This window comes from Poecilia reticulata, chromosome 7 (assembly GCF_904066995.2).
Source record: "Poecilia reticulata chromosome 7, P_reticulata-male-v2, whole genome shotgun sequence".
Taxonomy (NCBI): Eukaryota; Metazoa; Chordata; class Actinopteri; order Cyprinodontiformes; family Poeciliidae; genus Poecilia; species Poecilia reticulata.
The window spans coordinates 12,160,451-12,176,704 of NC_088836.1; the positions used below are offsets into that span (position 1 = coordinate 12,160,451).

At 37.9% G+C, this 16,254-nt stretch overlaps 1 protein-coding gene and 1 pseudogene across 2 annotated transcripts; one reads left to right on the forward strand and one right to left on the reverse strand.

The window, feature by feature from the left end:
• Nucleotides 1–1,562: 1,562 nt before the first annotated feature.
• Nucleotides 1,563–3,512, forward strand: LOC108166416 (chymotrypsin-like elastase family member 2A; annotated as a pseudogene). Its single transcript, XR_014088066.1, has 4 exons — nt 1,563–1,637; nt 1,798–1,896; nt 2,986–3,108; nt 3,287–3,512. The product of XR_014088066.1 is annotated as a chymotrypsin-like elastase family member 2A (transcript).
• A 2,942-nt stretch (nt 3,513–6,454) lies between these two features.
• On the reverse strand, nt 6,455–14,281 carry tmem51a (transmembrane protein 51a). The gene is made up of 3 exons (XM_008414764.3): nt 14,148–14,281; nt 9,343–9,827; nt 6,455–7,005 (listed from the first exon to the last, which is right to left on the reverse strand). The coding sequence occupies exons 2-3, from the start codon at nt 9,774–9,776 to the stop codon at nt 6,600–6,602; spliced, it is 840 nt and encodes a 279-aa protein (XP_008412986.2). The 5' UTR covers nt 9,777–9,827; nt 14,148–14,281; the 3' UTR covers nt 6,455–6,599.
• Between the last annotated feature and the right edge of the window lie 1,973 nt (nt 14,282–16,254).

Sequence of the window (16,254 nt, forward strand, 5' to 3'; positions counted from 1 at the left end):
GCGTGAACCCCTTCAGTCCGACGGGTCCACTGTCCGGCCGGCGGTGAGCCGAGTGGTTAATGGAGTGGATGTCAGGCCCCACAGCTGGTCCTGACAGGTGAAATGACAGCGCAAAATGTCACTCAGTTAAGCAGAATATACCTAAATGTACGGAAGAGGATTAGGGCCACTGGAAGAAAAAAAACAGTTCTGACTTTAATCTCAGAATTCTGACTTTAAACTGAGAATTGTGAGATTAAAGTCAGAATTCTGACTTTTTTCTCAGAATTCTGAGATTAAAGTCAGAATTCTGACTTTTTTCTCACAATTCTGACTTTAAACTCAGAATTCTGACTTTTTTTCTCAGAATTCTGAGATTAAAGTCAGAACTGTTTTATTTTTTTTCCCCAGTGGCCCTAATCCTCTTCCGTACTAAATGACTTGAAATAATGTTAGAGGAATATTTGCGAGTGTATCAGAGAACAGAGGCAAGTTTATAGTGCCTACAAAGCAGAAAGGCAAACATTAAATCATACATTTTTAACTAAAAACAGAAAACTTAAAAAAATAATTAAGACTTATACTTTGTGTAGAAAAAAACAACCTCATGCATGCATTCATTTAACTAAAAACAGAAGCAGTTAAAATTGAATTGAATTATGGAAAAAACATAAAATTCCATGCATTATTATAATTTTTATTTTCTATTTCAAGTAAGTACGGAAGTTCCAAACCATGGAACCATGGTTGCTCACTTCCAACTACAACAAGAAGTCCACAGTTTTTAGTCAAAGTGGCTCTTACATGGTCTGGATCAACTCTGCAAGCTGCTGTCATGGCAAGTAAATTGTCAAAAAAAGAGGATCGGTTCAACACGTCACACACGTCTGAACAATGTCACCTTTCACTACAATCTCTTTCACAGTCAATGCCAGAGGACAGAAGTTGCTGAATGTATTTTTAACTTAATAAAATATGACAATTTTTCATTAATATGAAAAGCAATAGATTAAGTTTAAATTGATCCTACACCAAATGGCTCAATCCAGCATGAAATAAAACAAACAAACAAAAAATAATAGTGTTCAATAGTCGAAACACACCTCATCTTCACAAGTGATGGGAAAATGTTATCACCAATCATCTGCCATGTTCTTAGACTCCAACTTCTGTTTGACATTCTGCACGTTTCTCACAGCAGCAGCAGAACCAGTCAGCAGGGGTCGCTCTACGACGGCGCAAATATATCACTCTTTTTTAACTTTTAACACTTTACACGCGTCATCAGCTATGAAAAGGCTGTTGGTTCTTGCCGTTGTGGTGGCTGGTGGTAAGAGACTAAATCTGTTTCAATACATTGCTTGTTGTTCTTGCTTTGTCTGCCTTGTATTAGTCAATTAAATCCAGAGATTAGACTATTTGGGAGAACTCCTGAAATATTTACTAGATAAATACATTAAAACTGATGGCATTTGCTTTTTGTGGTGAAAATTTTAAAAAAAATATATCACTAAGTATGTCAGATTTTATAAATAGGAAATAGCATCATGTTGTTTCCGATTCAGCGTATGGATGTGGATTGATTCCCCACCTTCCCCCTGTTTCTGAACCGGGTAGTTTCAGGAGATGACGTCAGACCCCACAGCTGACCCTGGCAGGTATCAGACCTGCTGTAAATGTGTTCTGATTCCCCGGCAGTAGCACAGTCTCACATTACCATTATAGTCAAGAAGAACTTGAAATTCCGACTTATATTTATGTGCTTTTTTTAAATGTGATTTAATGCACCTGTTCATATTATTCCCCGGTGTTTCTGAGGTATCGCTCCAGTCGAACAGCAGAGGGCGCTAGAGTCACGTCTGTGGAGGCACCCTCATGTCCCAAGAATGGGTCCTGGACTGCTGCACACTGCATCAAGTTCCGGTCAGGACCAATATAATGTGATGTGATGTAATGTAGAGAGAGAAAGCTTTATGACACGTCAGTTAGAATAAAGAAATGCCGTCTATTTCTTGGTTCCTACTGTGCACCAAACACATAGAGCAAAAGTTTAGAATTTGCAGCCTGAAGCCTGAAAACCAGAAGCATCACCGGATTTTTTTAATTCATTTATTTGTGATGCTCTTTGATGTGCCCACCGTAGTTTAATTGAGTACATAATAGATTTCTCTGTTGCCTTTCTGCTTTCTGTTATGTTTTGGGTTTTTGCACAAATTCCTTCACAGTTGCATATTGTAATTTTGTATTCTAAGATGACCTTGAACACTGATCCAAGATGACATTCGTTACATTTGTTATAGATCTAATCGTGAAATCTTGTAAATAACAGCAGAAAAACACAAGCATTTTGTCTGGATGTTCAACCCTAAAAAAATGACTAGATGTCAAGTCATTTTCGGTAAATTAGCTCATTGAACATTGATTCCAGTAATTTAGTTCACTATGTGGAGCACATCCGTATGCTACGCAGAGAGCGTTTTCAAACCTTTATTTCTGATGATGGTTTTCAACTTGCAGCTAATGAAAACACATTTACGATTAGAATATTATGTCAGACCAATTAGAAAAACATTTTATGAAACACGGCTTAATGAAAAGCATAATTAAAACCTGCTTTAAAGCTATTTGTCAAAAGGTACTTTTAATTGGACAAACCCATATCATTGAAATTCATATTATATTTTGCTGAATATGGCTTTAGATAAAGATTTGATCTTGTTCCAACAAAAAACACCTGTCTTTGTGTGTGTTTGAGAAGCTCAGAAACCTGTAAAGATAAATAACTTGAAGATGCCTGAATTTTCTCATAAGAATAAACCAAAAGATAAGAAAAAAAAACAAAAGAAGTTTAAACTTTTTTTTTTTTGAGAATTAAAATAATAGAATTAAAAGCAATTATAACAAGTTCTAATACTACCCAACATCCATTTAGCACACATTTACTCACACAAATCAATCTGTTTCACTTTCTGAATCCCTGAGCCTCGCTGGTTGCCGTTCTTACAGTGAAGTCGACGACTACAGAGTGAAGCTGGGGAAGCACAGTCTGAAGGCCACTGAGGAAGGCTCAGTCGCTCGCAGCGCAACCAAGATCATTACTCATGAAGACTACAACATCCTGCTCAGCCGGTAATCGCAACGCTTTCTAAAACCACTTCTCTTTGTGTAGAAGAGTGTGAGGTATCGCTTAACAGTGAATGCTATTTTATAGGTGATCCAAACTATAGAAACTGATGAGGCTAGTTTCTTTTCACCTCTTGTACATAAAGGTATTGATTTGCTTTTTCTTTTTTTTTTTTTTTTGCAGGAATGACATTGCTCTGATTAAGCTGTCTTCCCCTGTTGCTTTGTCTGATACAATCACACCTGCGTGCCTTTTAGAGTGGGACGTCGTCCTCCCACATGGGACCTCTGGTTTTGTCACTGGCTGGGGGCGTCTGTCAAGTGAGTGATCCAAAGAGAAATGAGACAAAGCTTAACTATTAGCTAAACCAAAGGTTGGACGAAAGGTTGGGTGACTGTTTATCCTGAATTATGCATGAGTACTGTGAACAGTCAGCTAGCGGCGATGTACATTGTCTACATTAGTTGAGCTTACACATTTGCCACATAGTACAACAGCAAACCTTTATGGGAGAGAGCAACAAAAGTAGCACTTAACAGCATGGCGGAATTTCTTCACAAACGGAAATGTAAAAAGCTTGTTATGCTTTCTTTTTTTTTTTTTCACTCATCTTTATTCACTTACCTCTGAGTAGAATCTGGTGCTTTCAGAAGTTACCCAGTTGGTAAGGAGAAGGTTAATATTAAAAATAGTAATGTTCTAAATGTACAAGAAATGACCACCAAACCAGGTCACGTTTGTGGCTATATTTGACTTCTCCACCGTTTATAAAAGGAGATTACTGCATAATTTTGTGGAAAAAACATCAATAAAATACACCGGGACAGTCCCAGATATTAAACAAATGCTTCCTCTTTATTTATTATAAATATTCATGAGATAAATGACTTTTCAAACTTCTGGGAAAAAATACATTTGTATAAACACAAGATTTGTTTTTTTTTCACTGCACATATAAAATATATAAACTGTAGTCATAAAAAGACAACATTAAATGACAATGACAACATACTCATTATTGTACAAAAGAGACTCATACAACCAAATACTTACAATTAATGTAAAACAATTTGACAACTAGTGTATAAAATTAATCTTTTTGATAAACTGATTTTTTGCGACAAAAACAAAACAAAAAAACAAGTACATTGCTGAGGTCCAGTTAATGAGAAGAGTTTCAGCCTTAAAAAAATAAACAACTGTGAAACACTAATGTAAAGGGCTCTTTCTTCTGCAAAACAAAAGGAGAAAAAGCTAAAGTGTGCAATTTCACAAAATGAGTAACATTGACTTAAATAACTCAGGAATCACTTTGGCATCCGCTGCTTATTTCTACCATAAAAAAAAAAAGAAATGAAAGGAGCGCGCAGTGACAGGTCGGCATACTTACTGCTGTAACACAAGTTATATCCCTGAAAAAGAAAGAGGGCCTAGAGCCATCATTTTTATTTCTGTCTCTTTCCCTGCAGACTTTCAGAATGAAAACAGTCCTGCAGGTCAAGTTGTGGTTGAAGGAATGATGATCAGCAAGCCAGTGAGCAGCTGCTGTTATTGTGTTGCAGCTGCACGCTCAAAAGAGTCTGTTTGTAAGTTGAAGAAAAAAAAAAGAAAAAAAACAAGCCCTGAGAAGGAGAGACTATACTGCATGCTTTCACATCTCACCATGGCTACTGAGCGCAGGTTTTCAACCTGCGCTCAAATTCCTGCCAAACATCTTCCCGGCTATAAATCTCTCAGTATCACGCCGTGTGCAAGAGTAGAAGCAGCACTGTTCTGAAACAACAACGGAGTCACGCGATTTCTTAAGAAAAGGCTTGAAAGTCAATTCTTGGAGTAAAGATGCTTTCGGTGCGTACAGCTGGAGGGTATTCATTGATGCGTTCAAAGTCAGATCTTACCAGATTTGTAAGAAAATCGAAGTTTCCCGGAGAACTCATTTCCTCCTTTAAAGTGACGTCTGTTAACTGGTTACCAAACACGACTTTACCACCGTGACCAAAGTTACTACACAAGCTGGGAGTACAAATAGGTTTCAGACATCAATGGTCCCTCGCAACTTCTGTTTTCATAAAAGACTCACTTTACTCGTGAATGAAACTTAAATTGCACCAAAGTGCCCAACGCCTACTTTCTTCTGCCTTATCTATTTATTACACATGTAAACATATGAGTCCAGAGACTCTGGCACCCCTGGTATAGAGATGTATATAAATTGTTTTATCGGCGTCAAAAAAAAAAAAAAAATCCAGTCATTATTTTCAGTATACTGATTCAATCTGGAAATTATTGTTTCGAAATTCCTAAAAACATTCCATCAAATAAATGTATCTGAAGCACTTTTAATACCCAACATTACTTATCACAGTTGTTCATTGTCTAGGATTGATCAATAGGTAATGTTTGACACAAAGGTCCAGTTTTCTCATCCATTCTTCGACGTAGGGAAGACCGAAAAACTGGCCTTTCAAGTACAACAGAAATACTTTGATCTGCATAAACTAAGAAACTGCTACCTCCCCTAAACTTGCTCATGACTGCAGTCCAAGCAGTTATAAAAACTGTGTACATATCTGGAATTGTGATACGTCGGTCTTGTCATAAACCCAAGTTTGTCTTGCCACCAAGCAAAGTGAAGGGAATGGTAATAAAGTTAAAAGAAATTCCTAAGGATCACAGTTAGAGAACCAGAGTAATTTGAATTTATTGTGAGATTATATTACCACAGTAAAAAAAAATAATAATTTATAGCGTTTTACTCATCTTTAACCAAAGTGCCAAGACCCTGTAAGGACTATTTAAAGAGTGGTAGTTCCAAAGCGAGCAAATTCATTTCCATCAAGGGAAAAACTAAGTTATAAGCTGGTACAATTTCAGCCAGAGTTTCAGAGAATGTCAAATCTGGACTCTTATCAAGAATCAAATGCTTATGGTCATCAAAATGTGTTTTTTTTCCCCTTTTAGAGAAAACTCTAAAGGTATGACTTACTACTTTTGTTGACATCTTCAAAGGCTTCCAGGTAACATGATAGCATGGCTTCAGCAATGTTAGGGTCCATGTTTGGTTTAGTACCGACAGCAATAAATGGGTCCTTAAAAGTGGCATAAAATACCTCACAAAATGAGTGCATGGATCCATTTTTTATAGAAAAATCCTAAAACGTTCCTCTCTCTAATATCTCATGAGCTCCACTATACAACCATCGACTCACCTGTAAAATCAGTACAAAGTCAAGGTGGTTTCTAAAGCTGAAATCTGATATGCCACAGTTAGACAAAACTTTGTCACTTAACGGAGTGATAAAGTAAGGTCCGTAAAAAAAACCAGCACTTTACAGTCAGGAGCCACGACGACAAATATGAAAATATAACAGTCTTCTGCTGAAAGCAAGAAGCCATGGCTCAGTTCATGGCTGAACAAAGCACATCCATATCCACAAAGGTTGGCCATGGAAGATACTAGGAACTTCAGTCAATAGCTTTAAACAGCAGCTTGACTTTAAAGTGGAGGCACCTTATCTTCATATTGTGGCGGAGGGGTGAGTGGTTCAATACTGATTCCAGCTGCCGGCTGAGAGCTCCCCGTGTTTTTCATGGGAAGCTTTTCCGACTTAATCCTTCGGATTTTGATGGGGAGGAAACTGCGGTTGTTTTTCCCCGGTCTATGGGTTGATGTAGAAATAGTAGCGCTGGGAGAGCTACAAGCCGGGGCAGGTTGTGGAATGGTGGAGTTGACGTCGGCGACCTCGTTTTCATACTGGATGCCGTCGACCTGGACGAGGTCGTCGTAGGACGGCAGCTGGGAGACGCTTGGACGAAGGTTGCTCTGACGGACAGGGTACTGCCCGCTGCTTACCGCCTCCTCGTAGCTTGGTACTGCGTAGCGCTGGGCCTGCTCCTCAGCCCTGCAGAGATAAAAATACATAAATTAAAGTGAACCACAAACAGCTCTGGAAAAAAAAAAATCACCTGTTTGTCAAATTTCCAACCCAATTTTTTATATGCAGTTAAACCAAGAACTATTCATATCCCTGGCAGATGTAGGTTGATTTATTATGGTTCTTCTGACAACAAGTAAGAAAATCTGTGGAAGGAGCCAAAGGTTAGGTCAACAAATTACCGAACCAAACCTTCCTGTCAAAGAAATGTTAATAAATACCTTGAATTGTAACCTACTAACTAATTATAAGTGTTAATTCATGCTTTTACATGAGACACAATATCATCTATTAAACTTTAAAGTCATATACAATATTTTCAATAATTTTAATACTAAATAATATAATGTTTTCTTCAATAGCTTCCAGGTCATGCGAAGTATTGACTCAGAATCACTTAGAAATTGTTCTACAAGTCTGTATAGATGAGGCACAAACATTTGTTTACCATTTTTAGCCATTTTTTAGGATTTTTTTTGGTCAAAATTAAGTGTTTTTCTTCAATAGCTTCCAGATCATGTGACCTATTGACTCAAAATCACTAGTCTGTACAGATGAGGCACAAACTTTTGTGCGTGAGTTTTTTTGAGTGTGCGTGAGGTTGTTTTTAGCGTGTGAGAGACAAAACATAGATTTTGTCCTAAACGGCCCCTCATACGACAGTCTGTATATATTCCAACCCAAAATACTTTGTGTTCATCAGCACATATAAACTAGTGGAAACACACAAAAAAAGTTTGACAGTAATTATGAGTTAGATTACTGTAATAACACAGATTTTTTTCATGAATTACTGAGAAGGGGATAAATAATTTTTTGACATGGCATATATTTATATTTCTTTTATTTTTACTCCTTGTGTAGTGTTTTATTATTATCTTTTAAAAAATGTCATTTCTTGTCACAAATAAACTGAATGAAAATTATTCAAATTGAAATTTGCAGAAGGTATGAATAATTTCCAGTTTAACTAAAAGTAGTTATTTAATACTACTTTTGGGTACAAAAGTAGTATTAAATACTTTTGTACTTTTGAGTACAAAAGTAGTATAAATCACTACTTTTATACTCATTTTTAAACCATTGTGTAACTATTTGTAAGTATTTTCTCAAATTCTGAATTCAGGTATTTTTGACAAAATACAAACTCACCTAAACCAAACGTAAAAAGTTACAAAATGATGGAGGGAAAATGGCGTCGTTTATGACAAGTTTCTGGTTGAATCGTCTTTCCCACAATCCACCATGTTCTAATTTGTTATAATGCCACGTAATCAGATTCAGCAGACTCATAAATTAAAGCTGAGCATTAGCTTCCTGAAACTTCACTGATATCAGAGACGTAAATATTTCCAAATGCATCTTTTCAAGTAATGACAGAAGGCTGTCATGAAATTTTAATGGGATAAAAACACTTGAGTAAAAATATCATGGAGTAGAAACACACAGGAATTACCAAAACATTTTTAACTCATGCAATGACTTGCTGGGAGTCTTAAAACCAAACTTTTCTTATAACAAACACACCAGTCCTGTTCTCAATCAGCTCAGGTAAGACACCTCTGGTGCAGCAGTGGGCTTAGCGTCACAATCCTGTGGTTATCCCTTTTTTTCAACCACACTTTCCTTTTTCCTTCCACTTAAACTTTTAATGAATATGTTTGCTTACAGAGTTCTGAAAAGCTGGCATCTTTAGTGTTAACATTTCATGACTAACCCTCCTTATGGAGGGTGTCAGTGACTATCTGCTAGACAGTCGCTTTTCATTGGGTAAGGAGTGAGCAGCCTTAGTCAAGCCAAAGCACAACATTTTTGTCATAATAATCATATAAATAAATAAATTATGTTTGTCATGAATATGACTACATAATGAGTTTAACTTTTGAACAGAATTAATATAAATACAATCTTTGATCATAAAGCAATATAACTCAAATTATCATACAAGACGTTTGTTTTCACTGTCATGAATCATTCATCTACTAAGGCTGTACAATATCAATAAAATATTTAATTGTGATTATAACCAGTATCAAAGTTGAAAATGATACTGGTTATAATTAACCTACATTTTCTCAACAATTTTCATTCTTTATCATTTTATAATATCCACAACCTCTCTCCATAAACTTTAGCAAGTCAGCTATTAAGTAAAATCTTGAGAAAAAAAAAAAAAAGAAAAATTCTGAGAATCTTTCTCATAAGAAGACTTTCTGTTCTCTAAACAGACTTCAGTGTAACATTCGGTGTTTGTCAACCTAAAAGCAACAAAATGAGGTCAAGCCACAAGCAGAGTAAACTCACGTTTCTCTCTCCTCCTGCTCCCTCGCCGCTTCTCTCTGGTTTTGGACCTCCTGGCGTCTCAGCCGCTCCCGCTGTTTGTTCCTCATCCCCAGACACAGAGACAGCAGCAGCATAGCCACCCCGCAGCCAGTCAGCACAAAGGAAACAGAGGACGCTTTATTTCTCTTGCCATCGATTCCATCATTCCCCCCCGAACCGCTGCTGCTGTTATTAAAACCGGTGTTCGCGGGCACCACGCTCCACACAATCATCACTACTCCGAGGGCGACGAGGCCGACTCCCAAAGCACACAGAGCATACTGTGAGCCTGAATTTCCATTGTTTTCCCTGTTGCTCATCTGGTTAGTGTTGTTGTTGTTGTTATTGTTGTTGCCGCTGCTGCTGCTGACGGTCGTCACTACTACTCCAGGGGGGCCGTCCACTGTGGATCGCATTTTGTTTAAATGTCAATACTTCAGTCAGATCAGGTCCAGTGAAGTCAAACACTGTGGATAGAAACGCAGGTTAGCAGGAGAACAAACTGGGAAGTCTAATAAAAAAAAGAAAAAAAGAAAAAGGAATAGACATGCATATAAAAAAATGCTCTTTTTTCCCTTTAAGAAAGGCTTACAGTGATGAGAACGCCTAATGCTTGTGTCTCTCAGGTGGCGACAGAAGTTAGACTGCTCTCTATAGTCTCAGCTCAAACGCCTCTACTGCTTAAAAAGGTTTCAAGGTCCAGTTTTTCAGAGAACTGAAGGAACATAAAATTCACTGTAGTAAAATAAATCCAAGCCTTTCCCTGAGTCATAGGCGCGCTGCATGGTAAAATATTTACAGCAGCCTCACCTTTCAAAGTCACCTGTGCCAGTTAGAGCTACCAATGCTAATAAAACGGGTAGAGGCCGCTGTAAACCTAACGCCTCAAGACACATTACGTAGTCGTGTACTCCACAGGTTTACCGAGTGCTTATCAGCCACTAAATCAAAACTAGTGGCTGATAACTGTAAATTGAGAATTTATGAGGTTGGATTACTGGAAGCATTTATACCGAGTAGAATGGTTCTCTGAAATGCAGTAAGCATGTCAGATGTGTGTACTTGGCTACATTTGATGAACATGGTAACGATCACATAGCTAATCATTTCCATTAAAAAAAAAAAAAACCTTGTTACATGAAGACGTCATTTACCTGGAATTGAAGGGGTGGGCAATATTAACCTAATGTCTGTTAATAAATATTTATTGCATTAAATGCTCTAACCAAATCTTGAATATGATTTTAATAAAAAGAAAAAAAAGAATTACAGATTCTTACAAAAGTATCAAACCAAGACTGTCTTGATCTGATAGCATGATTGGAAATCGGGCCCAACCACGTAGTTTTAAGACTCGACTGGAATCGAGTGTCATATCATGACCAGGGATCAGATATGTATATTTATTCTAAAACCAAATGGCAATGATAACAGCATCCACAGTTATGTGATGGTACTTTAATGTCCCGGCACGACACATGCATAACACTTTTCAGCACGGTGACAGCCGTAAAGCTAGCAAAACATGTAATCAGCTTGAAATGGAAGCATTGTTGCCAATTTAGTGGTGGTGTCGGTGTATTTAAAGACTTTTCAGACCTCTATAGCAACTTCCTTTGGTTTATTGGACAAAACGGAAAGGCACCGATCGTACTGCAGTTACAGTGAGAGCTGCTGTGAGTCTCTCCCGCTTCAGAAGCAGTTGCAGGCGGTCAGTCTGACTAACAGCAGGCTCGTCACGCAGCAGGCTGCAGTGGAGCAGAGAGGAGACCCGCTCCATTCCCACATTGCAAAGGAATCAGGCATGTGCAAAGCTGCCAGTGATCCCGATCTGGATTACAGTAAACATTATGCAAGTATAGTTTTTCATGTTGCCTAATGTTTTTTTTTTTAACCCCAAACTGTCACAACAAAATAAATCCCTGCATTTCATTCACAAGGCCTCACTCACTGATTCATCTTCTCCACTGTGTGCGCCTCTGATTAACCATCTTTCCATTGAATTTGATATTATAAAAATATATATATTTACTTAGTGTAGGTTCAAGAAAAGTATTTACATTACTAAATTAAATGTATTAAATTATTTAATAAATTTGTAGTTTTAAATATTTTTTTTAATCACTTTGACCTTGCCAGTGTTGATACTCTTGCCTGAATGACACATTAACAACTATGCAAGTAACACATGACATATCGGATCGGGACTTGGTATTGACTGATACGCAAAATAAAAGGACTTGGAGGCAAAGAGAGAAAGAAAGAGAAATAATCAGGACATCCCTACTTCAAATGACTACAACTTTTTTGTACATGTTGACACTTTGATTTTTAGCCCATGCTTTTCCTTCCGACTTGCCATCAGCCTTGACGTTGTGGAACTCAGTATTGATGGTGATTTTTCTGTATTACATTGCAAATAACATTTTGTATGTGGGCCAACTTTTATTTCTGTCTCCGTCATCTGACACGAACACCAATTTCCACATATTTGCTGTGTGACCTACATGGAATGAGGCAAACTTTAATTGACTAACGTGTTATAAATAGATTCAAACATCTGAATTGCCTCCTGAGTTATTGTGGGTATCCTGGCTGCTTCTCTGATTGATGTTTCCTCGCTGTAGCTTTTACAGGTCTGCATACCTAAATCAAAAGATTTTACATTTAACATTTATACGTAAGATTTTAAGGAGCTCCCAAGTTTACTTTGTAAAAGTTCAAAGAACAATACTCAGATAGGTTTGTTACCATAGCAACCATCTGATGCTGTGAGTTTAATCTTTTGAGTTCCAGCTCCATTTGTTCACAAATATAAATTGGTAAACTGCAATTATAATGTATTGCTTTTAAGGTTTGCCAGTTAAACTACTCCCCAGGTCCTAGATTTCACTGAATCTAACACAGAAGCTGTTAGAGGTGCTGATGTTTTTAGCAACAACAGAAGCCCCTAAAACAAATTCTGCTCCGACCGCTGCACTGCGCAGAGATGACCAACATCTATTCAATGCTGCTAATGTCGCTTTAGTAACTCTTCCATTTCTTGTCTGCTGAGTTTTTAACAAGGGGGACACAGAAACTATTTTGGTTGGTCGCGTTTCTGGACGAGTTTTTCAGATGTGCGGTGGCCGCGCGCATTAACTCTGTCTGACTAAGTGGACAAAGCATTTGATACGGTTTGGTGCTTAATGTAACCGGAAAAATAATACTGGCAATAATAATATAATAATATAAAATCAGCGTGATGCGTGACCGCTAGGAGAGCGCGAAAGCTCCTCACCGGGTTAAACCTGCACGATGAGGTTAGCGCTGGGTCGCTAACCACTAACGCACAGGCTAACCGCGAACACAGACCTAAACTTTACAGGGAAGACGGGGCCAAACGTTGGGCAGCGTGTTGAGATGTAAACGCTGTTTAATGTTTCGTTCACAAATATAAATCATTCTCACCGCTCACTCAAAACACCACTGAAAGCTCGACTACAAGTTATTCCTGCGGCTCACGTAAAGCTGCGCAACCAGAGCTAACGCGGTGGGTTTAAACTCTTTAACTTAATCAATAGGTCCTCATAAGTGATCACAATTCCTCACAGGGAGCTGATGTAAATGTCCATACAGTTCAGCCTGTCCCCATTTCGAGTGAAAGGAGGCGCGCGCGATCCGCCCTGAGGTAAACTTAATCCAGCTTCGCGCGCTGCCAGCTTTAAATGCATAAACTATACATCTTCTATAACCATATCTTTTAGGAATAAATCTGCTCCGGTAGTGAAACGCTGAGTGACAGAAACGTTCGCAATCCGGTTAAAAAAAAAAAAAAAGCGATTTTTTTTTTTTTTTCTAAAACAACAAAAAAAGAAAAATCAAGAAAGCTTTAGCCTGGCGGTGGCGCTAGTAAAGCATGACGGGCCGCCAGGCCTATAATACACTGGGGGAAACCCTGCAACATAATAAAAAGTTGAAAAGGTTCCACCTAGATTTGTTTTTCCATTTTTTGCCACAACACCTACCTCTATTTGAAACAGTATGAAATTAATCAGCGTGTATCTTAAGAATCATCATGTATTCTTGGGCCATCTTTTGATAAACAAAGAAAGTCGGACTTTATATTTAGTGTTGTCTACAAACAGGCCTGGGCCTGCTGAAACCGAGGGGGATGTTGGTGTAACTCCACTTTAAATTAAGGGGATATCCCCAGCCTAAAGAATGCGAGGCATGATCCAAGATAAAGCTCATAACGAACAGCTGGACAAATACACCTTTCAGCTTTTTTTTATGAGGAAAAATACCAACACAGACATGTTGTGCAATCCAGAGCTACAAAGGAATCTGTATGAGGATGGGACAGTTTATGGGACTCAGCTGGGACTGTTACATTTGACCAAGACAGCACAGTAAGATATTGACAGGCTGGGGGGAAAAACACTCGAGCACAAGAGGAATGTCTGGTATCATGTGTCAAGACTGCGCCAAATAACTGAGAGACCTGCATTCCGAAGCAAGGCTTCATGTCTCCAACACGTAGTAAACACAGTTTTATGATCCAAAAAGTATGTCAAGCGGATGTTTCTTTGATTGTTACTAAACCAACACTAGTTGACCAACAGTGCCGCTTCACTAAACAACGCGAGGAAGTAGTTTCGACCTCAATAACATAGGGTTGTAATGATACTTTAAACAGGTTTTTATGCATCATAAATGCAACCATTACCTTTATTTTCATTTGTGCGATACAAACTAATAAGCGGGTAGCTACTTCGTCGAATGAGTAACACTGTGAACGCACTCACCTCTGTGTCATTTGCCGGTCTTCCTTGTGTTTCTTTCTTTCCTTCGTTCTTTCTTTCACAAAGCTATAAGTCGCTATGCTGCTCACGTTTAATTTCTAACGAGTTTGATTGTAAACAGACCGTTTTCGTTTACGAATAAGGAACTTTCCTCCGAGAAGGATGGGCCCGGGCACATTTAGAAGCAGGAAGGAGGGGGCTTTCGGCCGCAGCTCACTTCCAGTTTGATTAACCCGTTCACTCCTGGCTTACTTCACAGAGGTAGCTTGGAGCTAAATATTTTTGCATGGCAACATTTTTCAACCCCACAACACGTTAAAACCACACCCACAGCATTTATTTTTATTGCTTTCTTTTTTTAAATGAAAGGATATTTTAGAAAAAACTGTATTTTCTATGTTCCTAAAGTAAGCTTACAATATCAGTGGTAGTTTTTTTTTTTTTTAAGTCTCATGAGACAACCATTATGTGCGTAGGATTTAGCTCGGGTCAGGTGATGAGTAGTGAGCTGGCCTGGGCTAAACGTGGGTTTAGAACCAACTTGGGTGGTCTAGCTGGTTCTTGTATGGGTAGTAAGAAAATTAGTATAAACTTTGCAACACATTCAGTTCCCACTTTCCTTCTCTAGGCCTAGTACTGGCAACACTGACTGCTTGAAAACAATGCCATCGTAGCTTCACCATAGCCATAATCTAACATTCAACCCCAAACAAAGTAGAGGTTATTTCTCCAAACGTGTGATACTCTTGTTTTTTTTTATGTATTTCTGTACCTGAGTTACAGTGCCTCATTCAAGCCCTTGAGATGCAAAGATTCATAGAAATGATGCGTTGGTTTAAGGAATTTGTGAAAAGGGACAAAGATTGTTTCAGAGAACATATTTTCATTTGGATATAGTCTAAGAACAAAAGAGTTGATGTGGACCTATCTTTGATGTCATTTGTATCATTTTATAAATGATACAAACAAGAGTCATTTGTAAAAAAATACTTGTTTGGATTGGTCACCCAAACTGGCTCTCGCCCACAGACATACTTAAATTCCATAACAAAAGTAACAGAAAAACCCTGTAAATTCTAGACACTAACAGGTAAAAAATAGTGCACAAAAATACGTGTAGGATGGCAAAGTACTAGTGCAAAAATCCGCGTGACAGCTGGACGGATCCTTGTGCTGCAAGGTTGGAGACCTTGTCCTGTTAGGCGACGGGGCCTGGATAATACCCGTGTTAAACGGACAGTGGAGTTCGGTGACGACAGGCGCTTAAATTCCGTAACAAAAGTATGTTTTTATTTTATTTTATTTTATTTTCAAAATCTCTTTCTCACTGTTTATTCAATGTCACATGCTGTTTTTATTTTTTCCTTAATTATGTAAAGGACCTTGAAATGCTTTGCTGCTGAAATGTGCTATACAAATAAAATTTGATTGATTGATTGATTGATACTTCCTCCTTCATCTGGTGCAGAGCCTAATTTCCCTTTAGAGTCACTGTGAAGAGTGTCAGAGAAATAAATTTAATATTCAGTGTGTATGATAGTTAATGATGAGACAACCAATAATAATAAAAAAGACATACTGTCTCCAAATGCCTAAGAATAGCCTGAAAGGTCAGGCCTACAAGAGTTATTAGGTTAAAATGATGGCTGGTAATCGGTACTTGTCTAAGTAATTCGATTTAAGTGCAATTTGAAGAGACTTTTGTCAGAGCACCACGCAGCATAGTGTGATGAGACTAAAACCACATACTGACAAAAGAAATGTGGAATATGTTTGATGCAATTTTAGAATTCAGGTTTGGAAAAGAGGGAAAAAAATTATTTTCTCTATAAAAAAAATCTGTCTCTGAAGAAAAATCTCCTTAATAAATCAAGCCACATTTTTCATTGCAAAGTTAGTCAGTGCAGTATTTCAATCACAAAGAGTTGCTTGCATGCAATTTTTGGTAGGTCAAAATCTTTTCAGGTCTCATCCTTAAAAGCTTTGACTACTAATGATATACAGTATTTGGCCAGTTAAATTGAGTTTTACTATTTTTTTATGACCATGTCTAACAGGTTTTAGTGACCATAAATGCTAAAGTTCAAGGAGAGTATTGGGAACATCATAA

What these genes read in the sequence shown, in the direction of transcription:
- tmem51a (XM_008414764.3), bottom strand. Translation starts at nt 9,776, where the DNA reads ATGCGATCCACAGTGGACGGCCCCCCTGGAGTAGTAGTGACGACCGTC. An exon ending in GAGCAGGAGGAGAGAGAAAC is followed by an intron (nt 7,006 to 9,342) that starts GTGAGTTTACTC and finishes TTATCTCTGCAG; the next exon opens with GGCTGAGGAGCAGGCCCAGC.